The sequence below is a fragment of the Aureococcus anophagefferens genome (genome assembly GCF_000186865.1).
Source record: "Aureococcus anophagefferens unplaced genomic scaffold AURANscaffold_4, whole genome shotgun sequence".
In the NCBI taxonomy this organism is placed as follows: domain Eukaryota; class Pelagophyceae; order Pelagomonadales; family Pelagomonadaceae; genus Aureococcus; species Aureococcus anophagefferens.
The window spans coordinates 549,762-574,368 of NW_008705564.1; the positions used below are offsets into that span (position 1 = coordinate 549,762).

Below are 24,607 nucleotides of genomic sequence, written 5' to 3' on the forward strand. Positions count from 1 at the left end.
ACACTGCAAGTAAGTGGTTACTGAACAATCGCTTTTTGCCGCGGCCATCATGTTATGAGCGCTGCTAGTCTCGCGCCGCAACACCAATCTCGCCGCCGCAACGCCATCGGCTGCAGCTAGTTCGCGCGGCGCGACCGCCTGCGACGCCGCCATGAAGCTCCGCCAGAACGTCTTCGTCTACGGCACTTTAAAACGCGGCTTCTACAACTACGACGCCGTGCTCGCGCGGCAGCCCGACGCGGCCTTCGTCGCCGAGGGCGTGACGACGGAGCGCTTCCCGCTCTTCGTCGACCATTACAAGATCCCGTACCTCGTGCACCGCGCGGGCGAGGGCCGCCGCGTCTCCGGAGAGCTCTTCGCCGTCGGCCCCGAGGGCCTGGCCGCGCTCGACGCGTTGGAGGGCGTCGACGAGGGCCGCTACGCGCGGCGCGAGGTCGATGTTGATGTCGGCGAATCGTCGAAACGCGCCTGGCTCTACTCCATCAACGACGCGCCGCTCGCGGGCAGAGAGCTTTTACCGGCCTACACGGCGGCGATCCACGCGGCCTACACGCCGCCGGGCGGCGGCCGGGACCCGGCGCTCTTCCGGCCCTGGGGCGGCTACGAGCCTTAATGACAGCCGACGGTCCTAGAGCGCGAGCGCGGCGAACTTGGCCGTCGCCTTGAGCGTGACGCCGTTGCCGCCGTCCGCGAGCACGGCGCCAGCCGGCGGCTTCGCGGGCGCCGGCGACGCCGAAGACGACGAGCGGCCCACGGGCACCCAGGCGGCGCCCTTGGCCCGGGCCTCGGCCTCGAGGACGGCGACGAGATCCCCGAGGTGGTCGACGGCGACGTCGACCTGGACGCCGTCCGCGGGATCCGAGGCGGGGTCCTTGACGAGCATGTCCTTGACCCGGACCTTGCCCACGTCCCACTCGTCCGGCGCGACGAAGGCGACGAGGCGCGCGCCGGCCCGGTTCGCGAGGTCGAAGGCCTTGCGCGCCTTGCAGGCCTGCAGCGCCGCGTCGACCGTGAGCCCCGCGGACCGCAATTTCGCCGCGACGGCCGCCGCGGGGCCCTGCATGGCCGCGGAGAAGGGCGCGACGACGACGTCCACGGACGGCCCGAGCTTCGGGAGCAGCCCGTTCTCCTTGAGCAGCTCGACGATGACGCAGTCGCCGAAGCCGAAGCCCGCGCACGGGATGTCGCACTTTTCTCCCCCGTAGAGCTCGAGCAGCTTGTCGTAGCGGCCGCCGCCACAAATAGCCCGGAGCTCGCCCTTGCGGTCGAAGGCCTCGAAGACGACGCCCGTGTAGTAGGCCAACCCCCGGACGACGGACGAGTCGAACTGGAGGTAGTCGCCGACGCCGTACGAGTCCGCGAGCTCGAAGAGCTGCGCGATCTCCGCGATGGCCGGGTCCGTCATGGGCAGCCCGACGGTCGTGGCCAAATCCGCGACGGACTTGGCCTCGAGGCAGGCGAGGATGACGTCCGCCGTCGCGGGCGGCAGCGCGAGCGGGTCGTCGCCGGACGTATCGGTTAACATCTCCTTGACCGCGCACGCGCCGATCTTGTCGAGCTTGTCGATGACGACGCAGACGCGCGCGAACTTGTCGCCGGGCACGCCGGCCTTGGTGATGGCCACGTCCAGGACCTTGCGCGAGTTCACGCGGACGCCGACCATCTCCGACGTCACGCCCAGCCGCGAGAAGAACCGCGCGACGGCCGCGAGCAGCTCGGCCTCGGCCGTGACGCCGCGCTCGCCCACGATGTCCATGTTCCACTGGTAGTGCTCGCGCTTGCGGCCGCGCTGCGTCGTCTCGAAGCGCCAGCACTGCGGGATGGAGAACCACTTGAGCGGGAGCGTCGCGCGGACCTCGCCCGTCGCCTGGGCAGGACAAGGGTGATTCAACGTCGCTTCAACGTGAGTGTTCCGCGCGCGCGCGTTCCGGAAAAAACATCCACGCTTCGAGACCGTTCCAAGAGATGATCGCTCGTCCAAAAATCAGCCGAAACGAGTGGAAAACGGCCGAGAAAGGAGCCTTTGAAGTTGGGAATTTCGCTCTCTTGTCCTGCCCCGCCCGTCGCGAGGTTCGTGAGGTTGAGCACCATGCGCGCGAGGGACGGCGTCATCTCGGGCCGCAGGGTCACGCGGGCGCCCTCCTTGTCGACGAAGTTGTACATCTGCGACGAGATCTCCTCGCCGGCCTTGCGCTCGTAGAGCTCGACGTGCTCGAGCACGGGCGCGTCGTACTCCTTGAACCCAAACTCCAGCGCCGTCTCGCGCATGGCGCCGAAGAGCCAGTTCCGCACGCGCATGTCCCCGGGCTCGAAGTCGCGCGTGCCCGACGGCGGGTCGAGCCAGAAGGGCCGGCTCGCGGACTCCTCCGCGGCCGCCGCCGCCTCCTTCGCCTTCGCGTCCAGGGCCTTCTTGAGCTTGTCCTTCTTGAGGGGGATGGGCTCGGCGAGCGTCTTGTTGAGCTCGCCGAGGCGCGACAGGACGCCCTCGAGCACGGCGTCCTTGCCCTTCTTCTCCGCGGCCTTGGCGGCCTTGAGCTGCTCGCGCTCCTCGGCGCTGGGCTCGCCCTTGGGGTTCGCGACGGTCAGCGACGCCCACGCGGCGACCTCGTCGGCCTCCAGCGGGATCTCCGGGCCGCCGCGGCCCATGGGTGCGGTACGTGCGGCGCGGCGCTGCGAGTTGCGGACGACGACGACGCGAGCGGCAGCGAGGCGTTCGTAAGGCGCTAGCTCAGCTCTTATCAGCGAAGGCAAGATCGTCTGCAACGAGTGCAACATGCCGTGCGGCGCGATCGCAAGTTGTTACGCCACGGCCGGCGGCATGAGCACGACGTTCTCGGCGCGGCAGGCGATCGTCCGGCCGTCGACGTCGCCGCCCTCGAGGCGGATACCGTAGCGCTCGCCGCCCCGCTTGGGCAGGGCCACGACCGCGCCGAGGCACCCGTTGAGGTCCGCGGCCTTGACGAGCCCCGCGACGCGGACGCGCGCGCCGACGGCGAGGGCGGGCTCGGCGGCGACGAGGTTCGCCTGTTCGAGGCTCGCGAGGGGCACGGGCGCCGGCGGCTCGCCGCCGTCCTCGACGGGGGGTAAGCCGCGGACCATGAAATCCGGCGGCGGCTTCGTCGGCCCCTCCCTGTGCTTCTGGAGCCCGAGGCGGCTCAGCAGCTCGTCGACGTCGTTTCCGCGCGTGTTGTCGTACTGGCCGACGAGCGCGTCGATGTTGCCGTTGATCGAGCTGACCACGTCGTCGAGCGGCCGCTCCGCGACGGGGGCGGGCGCGGGCGCGGGCGCGGCCGCGGTCTCCTCCTCGTCGGGCATGGACTCGAGGACGGCGTCGAAGCCCTTGGAAATCTGCTGCAGCCGCTCCGCGACCGGCGCGGCCGCGGCCGCGGGCGCGGCCGCGGGCGCGGCCGCTGGCGCGGTCTCCTCGTCGTCGTCGTCGGGCATGGACTCGAGGACGGCGTCGACGCCCTTGGCAATCTGCTGCAGCCCGGCCTCGACGTTCGCCTCCGTGGCGCCCTCGGCTTTGATCTTCTCTTGCATCTCTTCCAGGCCTTTGAGGACTTTTTGGAGCACCGGATCCTCGGGCATCTTTTTCATGTCGTGGTGCGACTTCCTCTCCGCGATGCCGGCGATGCGCTCCTCGGCGGGCAGCCGCACGTTCACGGGCGGCCCGCCGGCGGGCGCCTTGTCGATGCCCATCGTCGCGTTCTTGAATTGGTATTGAATCGAAGGTGCCGCTCGACTCCAGAGTAGGCATGGCCCTGCCTAAAGGCCCACACTAATGGACGACGACGCCTCCGACAGCAGCGACGGCGACGAGCCGGCGCGCATCCCGTTCGTGGCCTGCGCGCTGAGCCCGAAGGACGAGGTGCTGCTGGGCCGCGGCGGCTACCGCGACGCGAGCGATTTGGAGGGCGTGAGCTTCCTCGAGCTCGCCGCGGATTTGAAAATCTCCGACGACGAGGCGGACCGGTTGCTCGCGGAGGTGCTGCGCGAGGCGGCGCCGCCGACGCCCTACACCATGGCGGAGCTCGCCGCGCGCGAGGCGACCTTCGTGCCCGCGGTGACGTTCTGCCGCGCGCTCGACGACGCGCTGGGCGGCGGCGCGGTGCCCCGGCGGGTGCTCGAGCTCGTCGGCGGGCCGGGCACGGGCAAGACGCAGCTCTGCTTCCAGCTCGCCGTCGACGCGGCCATCCCCGCGGCATTCCACGGCTTGGGCTCCGGCTGCGCGTTCGTCGACTGCGACGGAAGCTTCGCGCCGTCGCGCGTCGCGCGGCTCGCGGGCGAGATGGTCAAGCACGTCAAGCGCCTCGCGCGGCGCAAGCGGCCCCGGGAGGGCGACGGGGACGATGAAAACGACGCCGCCGCGCGGCGCGCCGCGGACGCGCTCACCGTCGACGGCGTGCTCGAAAATATAGCGGTGTTCCGCGCGCTGGACCACGGCGACCTCTTCCACGCCGTCATCCGCGCCGAGGCGCTCGTCGCGTCGGGCGCCTGCAAGTTGTTGATCATCGACAGCGTCGCGGCGCACCTCCGGGCCGCGGACGTGCACGTCGGCGTCCGGAGCCGCCTCGTCGCTAGGCTCCACCTGGAGCTCGCGAACGTCGCGATGAAGTACGACGTCGCCGTCGTCGTCACGAACCAGCTCACGACGAAGCTCGACGCCGGCGAGAACGTCCTCGCGCCCGCGCTCGGCGACGCGTGGGCGAACGCGGCCGCGCAGAAGCTCCTGCTCAAGGAGCCCGCGGGCGATGGCATGCCGCGCACGGCGACGCTCCTCGAGAGCGTCTTCGGGCCCGAGGTCACCGTGCCCTTCGCCGTCGAGGCGCGGGGCGTGCGCGACTACAAGCCGCCCGCCGCCGCGGGGTAACACCAAGTCGTTGACGTCAATGTGAAGCCATTAATATTCGAACGGGCTGCCCTTGGAGGTCGCGATGTCTTTCGGGCACGCCCCGACGGTGCCGCGGCAGCCGCGGCCGCGGACACATTCCCAGTTCGCCGTACCAAAGCAAACGAAGCCGCACGGCAACCCAAAAAAGAAAAAGCACGCGGACGACGGAGACAACGCGCACTTCTTCGCAGCCCATCACAAAACAGAGGCGGCGTCGCCGGAGAAGCAGGACCAGGCGACGAGCTCGCCGGAGAAGAATCAAACGACGAGCTCGCCGGAGAAGCCGAGCTCGCCGGAGCCGCCGGCCTCGGAGAAGCCGTCGAGCGCGCCGGACCGCGGCGCCGCGCCGCCGGACGCGCCGCCGCCGCCGCCGCCGCTCGCGCGCGCGGAGCGCGCCAAGGCGGAGCTCGCCGCCGCGCGGGCCGAGAGCGTGGCCGCGGAGCTCGCGGGCGCGCACGCCGCGCGGCTCTCGCTCGAGGCCGCGCTCGCGGACGCGCGGCTCGCGCTCAGCGACGCCGAGGCCGACGCCGAGGCCGCGCGGGACCGCGCGGCGGCGGCGGCGGAGACGGCGGCCGCGGCCGTCGCGGAGCGGGACGCGTCGCGCGTCGAGGTCTTCTCCGCGCGCGCGACGATCCGGTCCCTGACGCTCGAGCGCGACGCCGCGCGCGCGAAACTCCTCGACGGCAAGGAGAACGACGACGCCGCGCCGGCGAGCGACAAGGCGCAGGCCGCGGCGCGCATCGGCGACCTCTTCAAGCGGCAGGCCGAGGAGCTGGCGTCCGCGCGCGGCGACAACGACGCGCTCCGATCCGCGGCGCGGATCGCGGACGCGCGCGCGGCCGCGGCGACGTCGGCCGCGGCGCTCGCCGTCGAGCGCGCCGAGGCGGCGCTCCGGGACGGCACGCGCCGCGAGCGGGTGCGCCACGAGCTCCTGGGCGAGCGGGACCTCTACGCAAAGAAGCTCGAGATGGAGCTCACGGCGGCCAAGGTCGCCTACGCGCAGCTCGCGACGGACTACGACGTCCACCTCGGCTCCGTCATCCGGAGCGCGAAGACCGCGCGCGAGCGATAACGGCCCGGGCAGCTCGCGATAACGACCCGGGCAGCCCGCGATAACGGCCCGGGCAGCTCGCGATAACGACCCGACCGCCCTAGGAGAGGCGCACGGGCGCCGCGCTGAGGATCTTGTTGGCGATCTTCTTGCCCTCCTTCGCCTTCATGTGCTCGGCGAGCTGCTCGCCGGCGGACGTCGACTTGAGGATCTCGTACATGCCGTCGTCGTCCTGGATGAGCTCCTGGAAGATGTCGACGTACGTGTCCGCGTCGACGCGCGAGTGGCGGTCCTTGCCCACGTTCTCGAACATGACGATCAAATCCTCCTCGTCGAGGCCGTGGAGGTCCGCCATGGCCGACGCCAGGTCCTCGACGACGATGGTCCCGTCGTAGGCCGGCGAGTAGAGCGAGAACATGTTCTTGATCTCGCCGACCTGCGACTGGTCGAACTTGACGACCTGGTGGCCGATCTTGTTCCGCCGCTGGCCGACGTCCTCCCAGTCCGACGCGTCCCAGGAGAGCATCTCCTTGATGACGGTCTTGCCGTACTTGTGGTACATGAGGGAGATGAGCTCGCGCCACGTCACGCGGCCGTCGCCGTCCGCGTCCATCTTCATGAACAGGTCCGTCTGGAAGGGCCTGGGCAGCAAAAGGGTGATTCAACGTCGCTTCAACGTGAGTGTTCCGCGCGCGCGCGTTCCGGAAAAAGCATCCACGCTTCGAGACCGTTCCGAGAGGCGATCGCTCGTCCAAAAATCAGCCGAAACGAGTGGACAACGGCCGAGAAAGGAGCCTTTGAAGTTGGGAATTTCGCTCTCTTTTGCTGCCCTGGGAAGGGCCCGAACTTGGACCCGCCGCCGTACTCGCCCTTGGACGTCTTGTCGTTGGCCGTCATGAACTCCTCCAACGGAATATCCCCCGAGCCGTCGACGTCGATGCTGTCGAAGACGTCGCGGAGCATCTTGAGCTCCTTCTTGAGCTCGCGGATGAGCCCCGGGTGCTGCGTCAGCGTCGACTTGCGCCGCGCGACCTGGCCCGAGTCGACGCGCCGCCGCGGCGACGCCTCCGGCGACGAGTCGCCACCGTCCTTGGCCTCGCTCCGCGACACCTGGAGCTTGCCCGCGAGCGAGAATTTCGCCAAAACGCGCTGCATCGCGAGGTCGTTGCGGCAGAAGAGGGCCCACTCGTGGGACGTGATGGTCCGATCCTTGACGACGGCGTCGATGACGTCGAAGGTCTTGTGGCAGATCGTCTCCACGGTCTCGATGTCGAGCTGGCGGCCGCCCGTCGCCGCGGACATGCCCCGCATGGCCGACGCGATCATGATGACGACCTGGGCAGCAAAAGAGTGATTCAACGTCGCTTCAACGTGAGTGTTCCGCGCGCGCGCGTTCCGGAAACCGCATCCACGCTTCGAGGCCGTTCCGAAAGATGAACGCTCGTCCAAAAATCAGCCGAAACGAGTGGAAAACGGCCGAGAAAGGAGCCTTTGTGAAGTTGGGAATTTCGCTCTCTTGTGCTGCCCTGATGACGACCTCCTGGAGACTGAGCTCGCCGGAGCAGTCCTCGTCGTAGAGCTCGAAGAGCGCCCGCATCTTCGACGCGGCGAAGGCGCTCGAGTTGATGAGCGCGACGGCGAAGACCTCGTTGACGTCCGCGAAGCGCCGGTCCGGCGGGCCCTTGGCGAAGAGCTCGAAGAGCTTGCGCTGGTTCGCGCCCCGGAGCATGACGAAGATCTTGTTGAAGCGCTTCTGGTCCACGCCGGGGTTGCACTCCATCTTCACCCAGCACTCGTGCATGCGCCGCACGTCCTCCATCTGCAGCTTCGTGATGGGCTTCGCGTGGGCCAGGATCTCGTCGCCGAGGCTGTCGCGGATCGTGCCCATGTGGGCGCCCATGGCGGCGCGGGAACGCCGCCTCCAAAGCACGCCGAGGCCGCCGCGGCCCGCGGCGCGACCGCGACGAGGATGGCTGCCGCGCAGCCCGATCGGTTTCTAGCTCGTGGATTGGCGGCATCGTTGCAGGGCATCGTCGGCTTAGAAGGCGCTCTCGCCTGAGGCCCGTGCCGTCCTGAGCTTCGATCCCAAAACATCGCCTAATCGCATCTCGCACCACCATGGCCGAGTTCAAGACCCTCGAGCGCACCTACATCATGATCAAGCCCGACGGCGTGCAGCGGGGCCTCATCGGCGACATCACGAAGCGCTTCGAGCAGAAGGGCTTCAAGCTCTGCGCCGCCAAGCTCTACCAGCCGTCCCGCGAGCACATGGAGAAGCACTACGCGGACCTCTCGTCCAAGGGCTTCTTCAAGGGCATGATCGACTACATGATGACGGGCCCCGTCTTCTGCATGGTCTGGGCCGGCGAGGGCGCCGTCGTCACGGGCCGCAAGATGCTCGGCGCGACGATGCCGTCGCAGTCCGAGCCCGGCACGATCCGCGGCGACTACTGCATCCAGGTCGGCCGCAACATCTGCCACGGCTCCGACTCCGTCGAGAACGCGGAGAAGGAGATCGCGCTCTGGTTCCCCGAGGGCGTCTGCACCTGGACCTCCCACTCCCAGCCCTGGATCTACGAGTAGACCCGCGCGCGCGCCGGCGGGTCCCCCTCGCCCAAGACGTAAGACACACACCAGCCCTCCGCCGCGCGTGCGCACTACACGGGGCCCCTTCGGCCGGCGGCCGCACTGCTGCACGCAGCCGCACACACAACACAGAGCCCCGCTTACTGGACGCGCTGCCGCGCGGCGCCCGCGCGCTCCGCGCGCGCGCTCCGCGCCGCGGCGACGCCGCCGCCGGCGCCCGGGACCAGGGGCATGGGCGGGATGGTCGCCTTGGGCGTCGGCGCGAGCGGCGGGCCGCCCAAGTTCGCCTGCTGGACCGCGTGCGCGAGCGCGGCGACCTCCGTGTCGATGGAGCAGCGCGCGGCGCTGGCCTCGTTCTCGAGGTGGCGCACGCGGCCCACGGCGTCCGCGAGGCTCTTCACCTTCGCCTCGAGGTCGCCGCGGGCGAGCGCCGCCGCGCGCGCCTCGGCGCGCATGACGTGGAGCACCTTCCCCGACTCGCTGCTTTGCTCCTCGGCGCTCCGGCAGCGCGCCCGCGCCGCGTCGAGGTCGCCCCGGAGCCGCTCGACGTCGCTCCGCAGCCGCTCCCGCTCGCTCCGGAGGTCGCCCGCCTCGCGGTCCCGCTCCGCCGCCTCGGATTTGAGCGCGGCGACTTTCGCCTCCGCGGCCTCCTTGGCCGTCTTCTCGCGCAGCATCTGGTCGCCGATGGCGCGCGCCGCCGCCTCAGCGTCGGCGGCGACGGACGCCAGGCGCGACTCGGCGCTCGACGCCCGCGCCCGCTCGCGCTCCAGGGCCGCGCTGAGCTGCAGGTTCAGCTGGCGCAGGGCGTCGAGCTCCGCGAGCTTGCCCTTGTACATCTCCATGGTCTCCGCGTCCCCCGCCGCCTCGCTCATGAGCTGGTTCAGCTGGTCCAGCAGCATGGCGCGGTCCGCGTCCATCGTGGGCGGGCAAGCACCAACAAACTGTCGTCGAGGTAAAGGTGCCGCGTCCTTTCAGGATATCAACGAATGCTGCCCGGGGGCTGCTGGGGGGTGCCGAACGCCGCCCCGGTTGCGGCCGCGGCGCCGCGGTCGCGATGATGTCGGCGACGACGTCGTTCCGCGTGCCGCGCGACAACGACGGGAACCCGGATTTCACCGAGCGGGAGACGCGCGACGACCGGTCGCGGGAGGTCGTCGGGCGGCCCACGCTCGGCGACCGATCCAACGAGATCAACAAGCCCCAGAATTTGGCCGACCTCAAGAACGAGTTCCAGGAGCGGCCGAGCTACGCGCGCAACCTCTTGACGTCGTTCCTCGTCCTCTACGCGCTCACGGAGTCGCTCGCGGTGACGCTGCGGCGCTTGGAGCGCCCGAAGGAGAACCGGAGGAACCGAAAGGCGCGCGACTACAACAGATTCCTCAGCGACATCCAGAACACGCTCCTGCGCTACTCCTTCGGCTTCTACCTGGACGAGTGCGAGGGGTACACCTGCGACGAGTGCGCGGCGAGCCGCGAGACGCCCGACGGCCGGCCGCGCCTCGACGCGTCGCGGGAGTGGGGCGTCTACCTCAAGCTCAAGGACGAATGGACCGTCCCTTGCCCGCGGGACGCGGGCCTGGACGGCAACGCGACGCGATCGCTCGCGGAGATGGAGGCCGCGTGGCTCGGCGGCGAGCTCTCGACGCACTGCCGCCTCGTCTGCCCGCTCGCGCTGCCGAAATTCGAGGCCGTCGACGCGTGCCAGGTCCACATGAACACCTTCGACCAGGCCTGCCTCAACAACACGGCGCCCTGCGAGAACTGCGACCGACTCCGGGGCGACGTCGAGGGCCTCTCGAACGCCATGTTCCCGCGCGATGATCCCCGGAGGGCGTGGGACAACGCGTTCGTGTACTGGTTCTACCTCCGCTCGGCGGACGACCTGATCCGGGAGGTCACGCACAACTGGCGCCGCGAGAAGTCCATCTACTTCGCGTTCTCCATCGTCTCGTCCGTGGGCTACGGCGACTTCTCGGTGACGACGCGGGAGGCCAAGTGGATCATCACGATCGTGACCATCCCCTACATCGCCATCTTCGCCTTTGCTTTGTCGCAGCTCGCCCAGGTCTTCATCTCGCTCCTGACGCAGGCGCTGCTGACCCACGCGCACGCGAACTACGAGAAGGCCGCGTCGAAGCTCGATCGCCGGCGGTGGAACGCGGTCATCGACCGCATGCTCGAGCGCGACGACGACGGCTGCCTCACGGAGAACCAGTTCGTCGAGGCGGCGACGGTGTGCGCATTCGGGTTGCCCGAGGGGGAGATGCGGCGGCTCTACCGCCAGCTCGACAGCGACATGAGCGGCCTGCTGGACCGCGACGAGCTCAGCACGATGATGGACGTGATCTCGAACATCAACAAGGCCAAGGTCGTGAAGATGCGCGCCTACTGGCACCTGCTGGCGCTCCTGTTCCTGCTCGTGCTGGTCATCGGCGTGGGCATGTTCGCCTACGCCTACGCCATGGGCTGGACCTACGCGGACGCCAGGGCAGCAAAAGAGAGCGAAATTCCCAACTTCAAAGGCTCCTATCTCGGCCATTTTCCACTCGTTTCGGCTGATTTTTGGACGAGCGATCATCTCTCGGAACGATCTCGAAGCGTGGGTGCTTTTTCCGGAACGCGCGCGCGCGGAACACTCACGTTGAAGCGACGTTGAATCACCCTTGTGCTGCCCAGGCGGACGCGCTCTACTTCATCGTCGTGACGCTGACGACGGTCGGCTTCGGCGACTTCGTGCCGAAGACGCACTTCCCGCCCATCATCCTCTGGCTGGCGCACAGCGTCATCGGGCTGGGCATCGTGACGTCCTTCATCTCGGCGATGCAGGACCTCGGCATCAACCAGCGACGGCTGGCGAAGCTGTCGAACGAGCTCCTCAAGCTCCACGTCGTCGCGCGGCCCCACGCGGAGCACGACGGCATCCGCCGGCAGCTCTGGAACGATCTCAAGGGCGGCTACGAGAAGGTCGGGCACCTCGTGTCCAAGGACCTGGAGCAGGCGAAGCAGATCACGCCCGTCTTCAAATCGTCGGCCGCGTGGGGCGACGTCCGCCGCGCGAGCCTCGAGCCGGCGACCAAGGTCGCGCCGGCCCTCGTCACCGTCGCCGCGGCGTCGCGCGCCGCGGCCTACGAGGCCAAGGACGACGACGGCGCCGACGCGGCCGTCGGCGGCGGCCCGGGCCGGCCCGACGGCGACGACGGCCTCCTCTACGACGCGCGCTCGCGGACCTGGGTCGACCCGGACGCCGCCTTCCACGTGCGCAAGCGGGGCGCGCCGCGGCGCCGGCGGCGATCGTAATGTGTCGTGGGGTGCGTACGACGCCCGGCGTCGTCGGACTCGTGTGGCAACTACGTACGGCGGCGATCGTCGTGGTTCGTCGGGCGCAGGTAGGACGCCCGGAGTCGTCGGGCTTGCGTGGCACCTCCGTTAGTTCCCGAGCGCGCCCGCGGCGACGGCCTTCTCGCGGTCCGTCGCGGGCGCGCCGGGCTCGCGCGGCGCGACGGCGCCCGCGTCGACCTCCTCGTATTTGCGGCCCATCTCGAGCTTCGTCGGGTCCTGGCTCGTGCCCGGGAGGAGCTGCTGGCAGAGCGCGTAGGACGCGGCGACCGCGCGGCGCGACGGCCGCGCCTCGAGGCGCGAAAAGGCCGGCTCGAGGCTCTCGGGCGCGTCGTAGCCCTTGAGCGTGAGCATCTCGAAGGTCTTGCCGCGGACGTCGTCGCTCTCGAGGCTCGCGACGAGCACGGCGGCGAGATCCTCGCGGTTCGTCCGCCCCACGGCGACGTCGCCCTGCGCGAACACGGGCCGCCCGCGCGGCCAGTCGTCGTTGAGGCCCACGGGCCGCACGACGGCGAAGTCCGACGTCGCGCGGCGCAGGAGCGCCTCCGCGCGCGCCTTCTTGCCGAGGATGCCCGCGGGGTTGAGGCGCACGATGGGGATGTCGAAGGCCTGCGGCAGGCGCTTCTGCTTCCGCGCGGACCAGGCCGGGCGCGTGACGCCCGCGGACGAGAGCATGACGACGCGGCCGACCTCCCCGGCGATGGCCGGCAGGGCGATCTCGTCGATGAGCTGGGCCGTCTCGCCGCCGAAGCGCGTCTTCCGCGGCGTCGCCGCGAGGCCGGTGGCGGCCCAGACGCACGCGTCCGCGCCCGCGACGGCGGCCGCGACGCTCGACGCGTCCTCGAAGTCGGCGACGACGACCTCGACGCCGGCCGGCAGCACGTCCGCGGCCTTCGTCTCGTTGCGCACGACGCACCGCACGCCGAGGTTCCGGCGCAGGAGCTCCTCGACGACGCCGACGCCCGTGCGGCCCGTGGCGCCCGTGACCGCGACGAGCTTGCTCGGCTTGAAGGCCCGGGCGACCGCCGCGCAGAGGAGGAGTTTGAGCATCATTGGTGATGCTTGTGTTGGCTGCTGTGGCGGCGGTGTGCTGCTTGTGTGCTGTGGCGGTGGTGTGCTGCTTGTGTTGGCTGCTTGTGCGGCGCGGACGACGGCGGCGGCGTGCGAGCTGCGCTGGCAGCGCGAGGCGTCGAGCGCTGGATGTTGCCGGGACATGCCGATCATGCCGGGCGCGAATCGCTGAGCGCCAACTCTGCCACTCCGCGTGTCCGTCCATCGGTCCGCGAATCGTCGCGTGCACCACCACCACCACGACGATGCGCTGCGTGTCGGCCCTCCTCCCGGCTGCGGCCCTCGGTGCCAGCTTCACGGCGACCTTCGACGGCGGCCTGGCGCCCTTCGTCCAGTCGTCGAACGAGCGCTACGCGGGCCAGGCGGTCGACGCGTCCGACGGCGGCCTGCTGCTCAAGGTGGCGAACCGCATGTACGGCGTCGCGGCGCCGGTGGACTTCCAGAGCGACGGCACGCTCGTCGTCCAGTACGAGGTCACGCTCACGGACGGGCTGTCCTGCGGCGGCGCGTACATCAAGCTCCTCGAGGATCCCGTCGACGTCGCCGCGTTCGACGACCAGAGCGGCTACGTCGTCATGTTCGGGCCGGACAAGTGCGGCGGCACGGACAAGGTCCACGTGATCCTGCGCCAGGAGAACCCCGTGTCCGGCGACGTCCTCGAGCACCACCTCAAGGACCCGCCCAAGGCCAAGACCGACAAGGCCGCGCACCTCTACAGCCTCGCGATCCGCGCCGACGACACCTTCGTCGTCCACATCGACGGCGAGATCGCCGCCGAGGGGTCCCTCATGGACTCCCTCGAGCCGCCGCTGACGCCCGAGCGCGAGGTCGACGACGAGAACGACCTCAAGCCCGAGGATTGGGTCGACGCGGCGAAGATCGACGACGAGAAGGCGAAGAAGCCCTTCGACTGGGACGAGGACGAGCCGCGCAAGGTCGAGGACGAGTCCGCGGAGATGCCCGACGGCTGGCTCGAGGGCGAGCCGACGAGCGTGCCCGATCCGGACGCGAAGATGCCCGACGACTGGGACGTCGAGGAGGACGGCTCCTGGGAGGCGCCCGAGGTCGACAACCCCAAGTGCGGGGCGGCCCCGGGCTGCGGCCCCTGGAACCCGCCCCTCATCGACAACCCGAACTACAAGGGCAAGTGGGTCCGCCCGAAGATCGACAACCCGGCGTACAAGGGCAAGTGGTTCCCGAAGAAGATCCCCAACCCCGTCTACTTCGAGCCGTCGGACCCGGCGAAGAAGCTCAAGAAGGTCGGCGCCCTCGCCGTCGAGGTCTGGACGACGAACAAGGGCATCACCTACGACAACTTCTACCTCGGCGCGTCCGTCGACGAGGCCAAGGCCGCCGCCGAGCCCTTCTACGAGAAGAAGGCCGCGGAGCAGGCCGCCGCCGAGGCCAAGGCCGCCGCCAAGGCCGCGAAGAAGGCCGAGAAGCAGAAGGGCATGAAGGGCGCGCTCAAGAAGGCCGAGGTCTTCGCGACGCAGACCATCGACACGGCCAAGGACCAGCCGCTCGCCGCCGCGGGCACGCTCCTCGCGACGCTCGTGTCCCTCTCCATGCTCTGCGGCAAGAAGAAGAAGAAGAGCCCGAAGAAGAGCGACGACGACGACGACGACGACGACGAGGAAGAGGAGGAAGAGGAGGACGAGGACGACAAGAAGAGCAAGAAGACGCCCAAGGCGGACTAGGTCCCGCGCGGCCGCGCGCGCGCGGCCTCCTAATCCCTGTTGAAAATCGCTAACATATCCCGCCGGCGGGATATGTTAAATGTGCCAGAAGACTCGCCAGAACCCGTCCAGAGAAAACATGTCGCTCATATTCGTGCCATTAGAGACATTCCAATTTAGCGGCCGATTGAATCTTAAGGCAAAAGTAACCATTGCTTCCATATCTGGCGCGTGGTCCTCGAACTCGCGGCAGAACGACGCGAAGACGCGCGTCCGGGTCCATCGATGGTGGAACAGGCAGGCAGCGTGAAATCGGAGACGCCGTCGCCGTCGACGTCGACGCCGATGACGCCGCCGTCCATGCCGCCGACGCGCGACCCCACGAGGCATCGTCGCGTCTCGAGAAACCTACCGAAGCAGCCCATATCACGTCATATCGCGTCGTGTCATATTTCACTTCAACAATAATTATTACCTCACACCCCATGAAGCTAGGCTCGGACTCTGACTTCGAACCCGTGGTTGATAGCAAAGTTCCAGTGAAGTGTTTTGGAGCACAAAATGTAAGTGTTTAGGGGGGAGAGGCAAGTGTTGGCAAGTGTTTCAACGGCCAAAAAAAGGCGAAAATTACCACCAAATGTGCAAAAAAAACACAGAAGTCGAACCAGCAACTGTTCCGTCGCGCTGACAGAAGTGTCTACGAGTGCTTCGTGAGCTTGAGTTAGTGTTTGTAACACTTACAAACAGCTTTGCTATCAACCACGCTCGAACCTTCCCGGAGCTTCACTTACCAATCGTTGGCCGGAACGCAACATTAACTTATTGAACCTAGTAGTTTACTTTCGAAAAGTGGTTGGACGTCGTCGATGATGGTCGCACGATCTCTGATGCTGGGTTTGGCATGTTCCAGGCCAGGGGGAGAGAAACTGAGCACACTTTGCAGTGGGAATTCGGGGTCGGGCATCCCAGAATTTCAGCCCGCTCGTCTCGGGAACACGCAGAAGCTGAGATCATTTTTCCCTCTCTCTCCCGCGCGCGCGAGGCGGTCCCCGCGGCGAGGTTCTGGGTGCTCGAAGGTAGTACACTTTTCAGACCGCGCGCTCGTCGCCCTGATTCCGGCCGGCAGCCGCGAGAGTGTACTACCTTCGGGCGCCCCGAACCCCGGACGCAGCCCCGCGCCGCCGGCCAACCACATCGTCTCGAGCAAAAGACGACGTTTCAGCCGAGCGATACATTTCACTGCAACTTGGTCCGTTGATTGGTAAGTGAGCTTGCCGAGAATCGAGCCACTGCCGCCTTCCCGGAGCTTGCCGAGAATCGAGCCACTGACGCCTGCTGCCGCCACCCAAAACATCATGATGAAATGCACGCTCTTCATCGCCGTCGTCCTCTCATCCTTCACGTCAGCCGGCGCCGCCGCCGCGAAAGCTTCGCTCCGAGCGTCGCGCACGCTTGAAGAAGACTGCAATAGTCAGCGCCTTTGAAGCGAGCCTTTGAAGCTGAGCCCGAAATACCTTGCTCGCTGCTAGGTACGGACTCGACGACGTGGTATTGGAAGAAATCGAAGCAGACGTGTGCGTGGCTCGCGAAGAAGACGAAGAAGTGCGAGAAGGCTGGCGGCGACGTACATTGCCCTCAGACGTGCGGGACGTGCAGCGATGATGCCGACGGTGACGACGCCTCCGGCTGCGCCGCCGATTCCACGACTTGGTACTGGAAGAAGTCGAACAAGGATTGCGATTGGGTGTCCAAGAAAAACAAGTGCACAAAAATCGACGGCGCGGCCGAGAACTGCCCGTCGGCGTGCTGTACCGATGCCGAGAAGGAGGCCGAAGACGAGGCCGAGGACGAGGCCGAGGACGAGGCCGAGGACGAGGCCGAGGACAGGCCGAGGACCGAAGACGAGGCCGAGGACGAGGCCGAGGACGAGGCCGAGGACGAGTGCCGAGGACGGTGGACGAGGCCGAGGCCGAAGACGAGGCGGAGGCCGAGGACGAGGCCGAGGACGAGGCCGAGGACGAGGCCGAGGACGAGGCCGAGGACGAGGCCGAGGACGAGGCCGAGGACCGTGACGAGGCCGAAGACGAGGCCGAGGACGAGGTCGAGGACGAGGCCGAGGACGGTGACGAGGCGGAGGACGAGGCCGAGGCCGAAGACGAGGCGGAGGCCGAGGACGAGGCCGAGGACGAGGCCGAAGACGAGGCAGAGGACGAGGCCGAGGACGAGGCCGAAGACGAGGCGGAAGACTAGGGAGTATGTCCGCCCTCGCCACCCCCACGACCAACCTCCGCCGCGACGGCTAGGGGGCGGCCTCCGGCCGCCGCCTGGCTCGGTTCACCGAGGTACCCCGCGAACCCCCCTGGATAATTCTGAAGGGCAAGCGGCTGTGTTGAGGTCCCTGTTGAAGTGCAAGGTTTGAGGTTGAAGTCCAAGTTGAAGCGGCCTTTAACATATCCCGCCGGCGGGATATGTTATCGCCGCGGCGCGTCTACTTAGAACGCGACGTGCGCGCGCCCCTCGACGATGCCGCCGTTCCACGCGGGGGGGGCGCCGGGGGGCAGCTCCTGGAGCGCGACCCACGCGGGCGAGTCCGCGCCCTCGAGCGGCGACACGGCGACGACGCACTTGATCAGGTAGAGCGGCATCATGCCCCACTCCGCCGGCGGCTTCATGTCCGTGCGCACGATGCCGGGGAACACGGACGCGCAGCGGAGGCCGGCGTGGTCGCGCGCGACGACGCGGGCGAGGTGCGCGACGGCGCACTTCGAGACGGCGTAGGCGCTGGGGTTGAAGCCCCGCGCTTCGCTCTCGCCCGCCGCGTCGGCGGCCAGGAAATCCTCGACGAGCGCGTCGAGCCGCGCGACGGTCAGGTCCGCCGCGAGGAAGCGGCCCTTGATCTCGTCCGAGACCATGCCGTTGACCATGCTGCTGCTGAGCTGCGCGACCTTGGACGCGAGCACGACGATGCGGCCGCTCGCCGACTTCTCGAGGAACGGCACCATGGCGAGGCACAGCGCCTTGTTGCCGACGTAGTTCGTGTCCATGACCTTGCGCGCCGCCATCCCGGACGCGGCCATGTTGTTGATGCCTCCGTTGAGCACGAGGCTGTCCAGCTTCCCGCCGAGGTCCGACGCGACGTACGCGCCGAGCGCGTCGACGGACGCCGCGTCCGAGACGTCGACGGCTTGCACGACGATCTTCGCCCTGTCCGCCGTGCCGAGCCGCTCCTCGAGCTCCGCCTTGGCCGCCTCGCCGGCCTTCACCGATCGCGCGCCCAGTACGATGGTCGAGGCGGCGTCGAGCTTCGAGAAGCACTGCTCGACGCAGGCCTTGCCGATGCCGCGGTTGCCGCCGGTGATGACGACGTTCACGCCCGACGTGACGGCGTAGGCTTTCGTCGCGGCGCCGCCCATGCTGCTTGCAACGATGCTGCGCGCGTGGCGTGTGACGCTTTCAGAGTTCAGCGGTATCCGAATCGGTGTGAGGCCGGAGCTGCATAGATGCTGCATGCTGCCGGCAGCCTCATCGACTTGAGTTTTATTGAATGCACCTCAGCGCCTCCGCATGGTGAGTAAGAGTTGGCAGCCATGAGCGAGGAGGTAACGCCGTACGTTGGGCCGTCTGATGACGACGTGTCGTACGTGGATCCATCGGCGGCGGTGGCGCCGTACACCGAACCGGAGGCACCGACCGATGCGACCTACGACGGCGCGGCGCAAGACGCGGCGCAGGACGCGGCCTATGCGACGGGCGACGCGGCCTATGCGACGGACGACGCGGCCTACGCGGCCGACGGCGCGGCGCAGGCGACGGACGACGCGACCTACACGACGGACGGCGCCGCGGAGCCCTCGGAGGCGGCGCCGGCCGCGGGGCAGCCCGAGCGGCCCGCGCCGGCCGCGACGTCGGAGCGGACGAGCGCTTTGAAGGCGAAACTCAAAGACCACATGAAGAACTCGACGATCATGGCGACGGCCGGCGCGGCGACCTTCGCGCGATCGGGGGGAACCGCGCGCGCTCGTAGGTCCAGGCGTTGCTGCACCCGCCGAAGCGGCACGCGCCGTCGCCGAGCGAGCCGCTCGCGCCCGTCGACGCGGACCTCTGGGTCATCGACGAGGCGGGCGTCCACACGAGCGAGTCGAGCCTGCCCGCGCGGATCCTGAACGCGTGCCCCAAGTGGAAGTTCCGGCGCCAGGACATCGTCCTCGAGGACCTCGAGGGCATGCCGCCCCACGCCGCGTGCCTCGTGCTCCGCAAGCTCGCGGAGGAGGCGCTGCGGTCCGAGGTCATCGCGCAGAGCGCGGGCCGCGAGTGCGCCGCGACGCTCCGGGGCCGGCTGAGCGCCGAGGCCCGGTCCGCGAGCTTCCGCGACCTCGACGAGACCTACGTCAAGCCGGACCGGGCCGCCGCGGACGCGAAGCGGCGCGCGCGGCTCTTCGAGGGCGGCCGCAACAGCGCCTTCGGGTCCACGGAGTCGCTCGAGCGCCTCGGCGTCGGCGTCAAGCTCTTCTTCGAGGCGCTGCGCGTGTCCTCGGCGGTGCTGCTGGTCATGGGCGTCTGCTACGTGCCCGTCATGGTCCTCAACGGCGCGGGCAACGGCGGCTACGCGCTGTCGTCGTCGGCGATCGCGGCCGCGGCGGATTTCGGGATGATCCGCCTCTCGCTCGCGAACCAGGGCCTGGACCCCGACGCGTTCCTCCAGGGCGGCTGCGCGTGCCCGGAGAGCGGGCCCTACGCGGCGCTCATCGACCAGGGCGTCGACATCAAGTGCGAGGCCGGCGGCCACGACTGCCGCTGCAACGAGCGGAGGGGGCTGACGTCGTCGACGATCTGCAAGGACTGGCGCGACCTCGACGTCTACGGCCAGGACATGAAAGACAAGACGATGACGACGTGGATCTCGTGCTTCTGCTTCCTCGCCGCGTGCGCCGTCGTCGCGGGCGCGATCGCGTTCGCGCTGCGCCTCAACCGGTTGGTGTCCGCGCACCGCAAGGCCAACGCGGAGCCGAGCGACTACACGGTCATGGTCCGGGGCCTGCCCGAGGACGCGACCATCGCGGAGATCCGGGACCACTTCTCCGCGCTCTACGACTTGTCGAAGCCCATGGACGCGCGCGCGCCGACGGCGGGCGTCGACGAGCGCGGCGTCGCGCTCGCCGTCGCCGGCGCCGGCTTCGTGCTCGTCGGCGTCGCCGCGGTGTTCGCGGCGCCGGCGGAGCCCGCCGCCGTCGCGGCGCCCGTCCTGGCGGCCGCGGCCGGCTTCGCGTACGCGAGGAAGAAGCGCGTCGGCCGGCCGACGCGGCGGCCGTCGCCGACGCAGGCCTGGCAGGCCGAGCGCCTCGCCGTGCTCCGCCAGCGCAAGGGCCGCGCGAAGGCGTCGCCCTACCGGGTCGCGCCCGACGCGACACCGCCGCCGATCACCGTCGAGGCGCTCGACGCGGAGTCGGACGTGCTCTGCGCGGACTTCCCGTCGGCCGTGCTGCCCGTGAGCGACGTGTCCCACGTCGCGGGCAACGAGCAGTTTTTGGGGTCCTGGGTCGCCGACGTCCAGCTGTCGCACCCCTTCGGCGCGCTCATCCGCGGCGCGCGCGCGAAGATCAAGACCGTCAACAAAGAGGCGGCGCTCCGCGCGCGGGTCCAAAAACTGAAGGCCAAGGGCGGGTCCCTCGCCAAGGTCGGCGCGGCGATGAAGAAGTTCGACGTGTTGGTCGCCAAGCAGGCCCAGTACTTCGACAAGCTCGTCGCGAAACACGACCCCCGGACGACCATGGCCCGGTGCGGCGTCGCGTTCGTGACCTTCGAGCACGAGGAGTCGGCGTTCCGCTGCCTCGACGACTACCGCGCCTCCAAAAAATTCTGGACGCGCTCCTTCCAGCCCGCGGCGCTCCGGTTCCGCGGCGCGAAGGCGCTCCGCGTCGGCAAGGCGCCCGCGCCGTCGAACATCATCTGGGAGAACCTCGAGCACTCCGCGGCGGAGACCTTCGTGCGGCGGCGCGTCTCGGACGTGCTGACGATCCTCATCCTCATCCTGAGCGCCGCGGCGTGCAACTTCGCGAGCCGGAGGTCCGCGCGCGCCGCGCGCGCGACGCCCGACAAGCTCAAGTGCGACAACCTGCCCGCGGCGTTCACGGGCAGCTACCAGAACCTGACGAACGAGCTCGTCCACTTCGGCGACGGCGCCTGCCCCGCAGGCTACGAGCACTTCGAGTACGCGGGCCTGGACTACGCGGACCTGCCGGTCCTCGCCATGGGCCTCGGCCTGCCGCCGATGAACCGGACGGACGCGGGCCTCGAGGTCGACGAGACGCTCGCGGCGGACCTCCAGTGCGACCACGACGGCGGCCGCTTCTCGAAGTCGTGCACCGTGTCCGCGCGGTCCGAGATCTACGGCCTGCTCCGCGTCGACGCGGGCGACGGGAACGCCTACGCGTCGACGGACCTGAGCGACCGCTGCGTCGAGGACAGATGCCGCGTCTGCGACGGCGCCTGCGCGCCCAAGGACACGGATGACGACCCGTCGCTCAAGTGCTACTCGCTCGCGTGCTACGGGCGGCCCGACCAGGACGTGACGTCGGGCTGGCTGACGACGCAGGCGTGCTTCGAGTACCACCCGGCGCTGCTGACGGCCTGCTACTGCTCCTACAACCTGGGCCTGAAGAAGACCTGGTACATCCTGACGGGCCGCAAGGACATGGGCGGCTTCGACGTCTGCGAGGACGCGGTCAAGGCCTCCTTCGTCGCGTTACTCGCGCAGCTCGTCGTCGCCGTCTTGGTCATCGTCGTCAACGAGGCGACGCGCGTCGCCATCTACGCGCTCGTCGACGTCGAGCACCACGTGTCCCACACGAAGCGGCTCTCGTCGCTGGTGTTGAAGCTCACGAGCTCCATGTTCGTGAACACGGCGCTCATCGCGCTCGCCGTGAACGCGTACCTCGACCCCGACGACGCGCGGAAAGAGGTCCGGGAGACGTCCGAGGGCTCGAAGCTCTTCAGCGGCAACCACGCGAACATGGGCAAGAAGTGGTACGGGTCCGTGGGCGCCGCGCTCGGCGTGACGATGATCATGAACGTCTTCGTGCCCCAGATCTCCTTCGTGCAGAAGGTCGTCGTCGCGGAGCTGAAGCGCGTCCTGTTGAGGAGCGGCGCGACGACGCAGCAGGCGCTCGACGCGCTCTACCGGCCGCCGCGCTGGGAGGTCGAGCGGTCCTACGCCATCGTGCTGAACACGATGCTCGTGTCCCTCTTCTACGCCGCGGGCATGCCCCTGCTCATCCCCATGGCGGCCGTCGCGCTGTTCCTCTCCTACGGCGTGAATCGCGCGTTGCTCCTCAAATGCGTCGACCAGCCGCCGAACTTCGACGAGACCCTGGGCATCAAGTTCGCCAAGTATTTCCTCGCCATGGCGCTCGTCCACGTCGCCATGGCGGCCTACATCCTGTCGGAGGAGGAGCTCCTCCACAGCGGCAGCTTCGCGTCGGGCGAGAAGATCGCGCAGCACGGGAGCCGGCCGGACTGGCAGATCTTCGCGATCCGCCGCATGTCGCGGCACAACGTCGTGCTCTTCGTCATTTTATTCGCCGTCTTCTTCGGGCTCGCGCTCGTCTACGCGGTCGTCGGCCGGCCCGCGGTGCTCCTCTTCTACGACGCGTGCGCGCTCTGCAACGTCGAGGTCCGCCGGGCCTCGCTGGACCACGTCTACCGCCACACGGGCTTCACGGCGCCCTGGCGGTCCGTCGTCTTCCACCCGAAGCTGCGCAAGGGCGCGAAGAAGGAGGTCGTGCTCGCGAACTTTAGTACGATCTACCGCCGGTGGCGCGCCGCGGGCGCCACTCCCAACGGCGCGCGGCACCGCAAGGGCGACGTCCAGCGCTCCTGGGAGGTCATGGCCGAGACGCACCTCGTCGACTACAACATCGTCAACAACCCGGAGTACGCCGACATTTTGGCCGTGCTCGACGAGAACGGCTACAAGGCCGTCGACGCCGAGGAGCGGCTCACGCGGCCCGACCGCGGCACGTCGCCGACGAAGGCGTCGAGCCGCAAGCCTTTGGCGCCAACGGAGGAGGCAACGGGCGGCGAGGCCGATGGGGAGGAGGCCGCGGCGACCTAAGTCGCGTCGTCGGACGCCTCGATGAAGTGCTCGTTGAAGCGCTGATGAAGCCGGTGTTCGCACCCGTTTTGCGAGCTCTGCGATGGCCTCGCCCGCCGAGGCCTGCGTGCCCTGCAACGCGCCCGCGGACAGCATCGACACCATCGCGCGCGACAGCATCGACGCCATCGCGCGCGTCGAGGAGCAGGCCTGGCTCGTGTCGTCGGCGACCGGCCGGAGCCGCTGGGTCTTCGAGGACGCCGCGGACGTCGGCGAGATCGTCCACAGAGGCGGGTCGCGGTCCGTCGTCGCGGCGCGGTCCGTCGGCCGCGGGTGCCGCGTCCTGCGCGACCGGAGCGCCGCGGCGTCGCCGCGCCTCGAGAAGTGCCGCGACGTCTGCTGGGTCTGCCTCCGGAAGAGCTCGATCGTCTGCAAGGGCTGCCTCGCGGTGTCGTGGTGCTCCGAGGCCTGCAAGGCGAGGACCGCGGGCGTCGACGGCCACGACTGCGCGCTCGTCTGCAAGCTCGTGGACATGGCGGGGGTGATGCACCGCGCGTCGAAGGCGGACGCCGCGCCGGAACTGAAGAAGCGCGACGCGGCGGTCGCCGAGGCGACGGCCATCGCGCGCGACGTCGACTTCGACGCGCTGCTGCTCGCGTCGCGCCTCGACGCGCCCGTGCCGGGCCTCGTGGACCACCGCGACCTGCTCATCGCCAGGAGCCGCGACGACGACGCCGCGCACGCCGCGCTGCGGGCCGCGCGCGTCGGCGGTTCGATCCTGTCGCGCATGCGCGACCGCGACGACGCGTACGCGGCCCTCGTCGAGGTCCAGCTCCTCCAGATCCGCTTCAACGCCTTCCCGCTGGACTGCGCGGGCCTCGCGAGCGCGGGCCTCGCGCTCTTCCCGCGGGGCGCCGCGCTGAACCATTCGTGCGAGCCGAACGTCTGGCTCTCGATCTTCGCGGCGGACGACGACGGCGAGCCGGGCTGCGCCTTCGAGGCGCGCTACTGCGGCGACGCGCCGACGCTGGAGCAGGGTACGGAGCTCCTCTGCTCCTACCTGCGGCCGCGCGTGCTGCTGGCGACGCGCGCGCAGCGGCGGCACGCGCTGAAGGCGTCGTTCTTCTTCGCCTGCGCGTGCGCGCGCTGCGAGCGCAACGAGGCGGACCGGCCGACCTCCAAACGGCCCCTCGAGGTCGGCGTCGCCTTCCAGAACCTCGAGCGGGACCCGTGCCTCGGGGCCGTGCGAGACGCCGTCGACGCGGTCGCCGTCGAGCTCGGCAAGGCCACCGGCGACGGCGTCGTCGCCGCGCGGCTCGCGGGCCGCGCGCTGGACCGGGCGGCCTGCGGCGCCGCGCGCGGGGCCATGCGCGCGGACCTGCGGCTGCTGGCCGCGCAGCGCCTCGCCAAGTCGAAGCGGAACAAGGACGCCGCGGCCGTCGCCGAGTCCGCGCTGGAGGACCTCGCCGCGGCCCTCGCGCCCGCGGACCCCAAGCGCGCCAACGTCGCGCGCTTCGTCGCCAAGCTTCGCCGGGACGCCGCGGGCGGCGGCGCGGCCGCGCGCCGCGTCGCGACGGCCGCGCACGCGCGCGACGCGAGGGACGGCTACGCGGACGCGGACGTCCTCAACCCGCCGAAGCCGGGCGCCTACCCGGGCGAGAAGCACGCGCGCACGGCCACGTACGATAATGTTTGACCTTTGTTACAAGGCGGGCCCGCGAGCGAGGTCCCTGCTCGGCGGATACGCCTCGAGCAGCGTCTCGCCGTCGACGTGCGAGTACTGGAGCGCGGACGGGTGCAGCGACATCGCGACGCGACAGCCCGCGTCGCGGATCCAGAGCCGGAGCTTCGCGCCGGCGCCGAGAGTCCCGAGCGCGACGGGCGCCTTCTCTCGGTAGTACTCGACG

The 24,607-nt window shown here is 69.3% G+C and overlaps 6 protein-coding genes across 6 annotated transcripts; 4 read left to right on the top strand and 2 right to left on the bottom strand.

Moving 5' to 3' along the window:
- Positions 1–169: 169 nt before the first annotated feature.
- AURANDRAFT_7318 (hypothetical protein) lies at positions 170–454 on the top strand (the record flags this gene model as incomplete). Its single annotated transcript, XM_009035916.1, has 1 exon — positions 170–454. A coding segment is annotated over one exon (285 nt), but the record flags the coding sequence as incomplete, so codon positions are not given.
- A 432-nt stretch (positions 455–886) lies between these two features.
- Positions 887–2,337, bottom strand: AURANDRAFT_11148 (hypothetical protein; the record flags this gene model as incomplete). The annotated part of the gene is made up of 2 exons (XM_009036430.1): positions 887–1,867; positions 2,089–2,337. Coding segments are annotated over 2 exons (1,230 nt in total), but the record flags the coding sequence as incomplete, so codon positions are not given.
- Positions 2,338–8,060: 5,723 nt separating this feature from the next.
- AURANDRAFT_22626 (hypothetical protein) lies at positions 8,061–8,525 on the top strand (the record flags this gene model as incomplete). Its single annotated transcript, XM_009035992.1, has 1 exon — positions 8,061–8,525. The coding sequence occupies one exon, from the start codon at positions 8,061–8,063 to the stop codon at positions 8,523–8,525; it is 465 nt and encodes a 154-aa protein (XP_009034240.1).
- A 4,862-nt stretch (positions 8,526–13,387) lies between these two features.
- On the top strand, positions 13,388–14,371 carry AURANDRAFT_1561 (hypothetical protein; the record flags this gene model as incomplete). Its single annotated transcript, XM_009035875.1, has 1 exon — positions 13,388–14,371. A coding segment is annotated over one exon (984 nt), but the record flags the coding sequence as incomplete, so codon positions are not given.
- Positions 14,372–15,439: 1,068 nt separating this feature from the next.
- On the bottom strand, positions 15,440–18,024 carry AURANDRAFT_62034 (hypothetical protein; the record flags this gene model as incomplete). The annotated part of the gene is made up of 3 exons (XM_009036429.1): positions 15,440–15,501; positions 16,564–16,910; positions 17,111–18,024. The coding sequence occupies 3 exons, from the start codon at positions 18,022–18,024 to the stop codon at positions 15,440–15,442; spliced, it is 1,323 nt and encodes a 440-aa protein (XP_009034677.1).
- Positions 18,025–18,576: 552 nt separating this feature from the next.
- Positions 18,577–24,396, top strand: AURANDRAFT_62035 (hypothetical protein; the record flags this gene model as incomplete). The annotated part of the gene is made up of 3 exons (XM_009035993.1): positions 18,577–18,635; positions 18,683–22,586; positions 22,822–24,396. 3 exons carry the CDS (start codon positions 18,577–18,579, stop codon positions 24,394–24,396), a joined length of 5,538 nt encoding a protein of 1,845 aa, XP_009034241.1.
- Between the last annotated feature and the right edge of the window lie 211 nt (positions 24,397–24,607).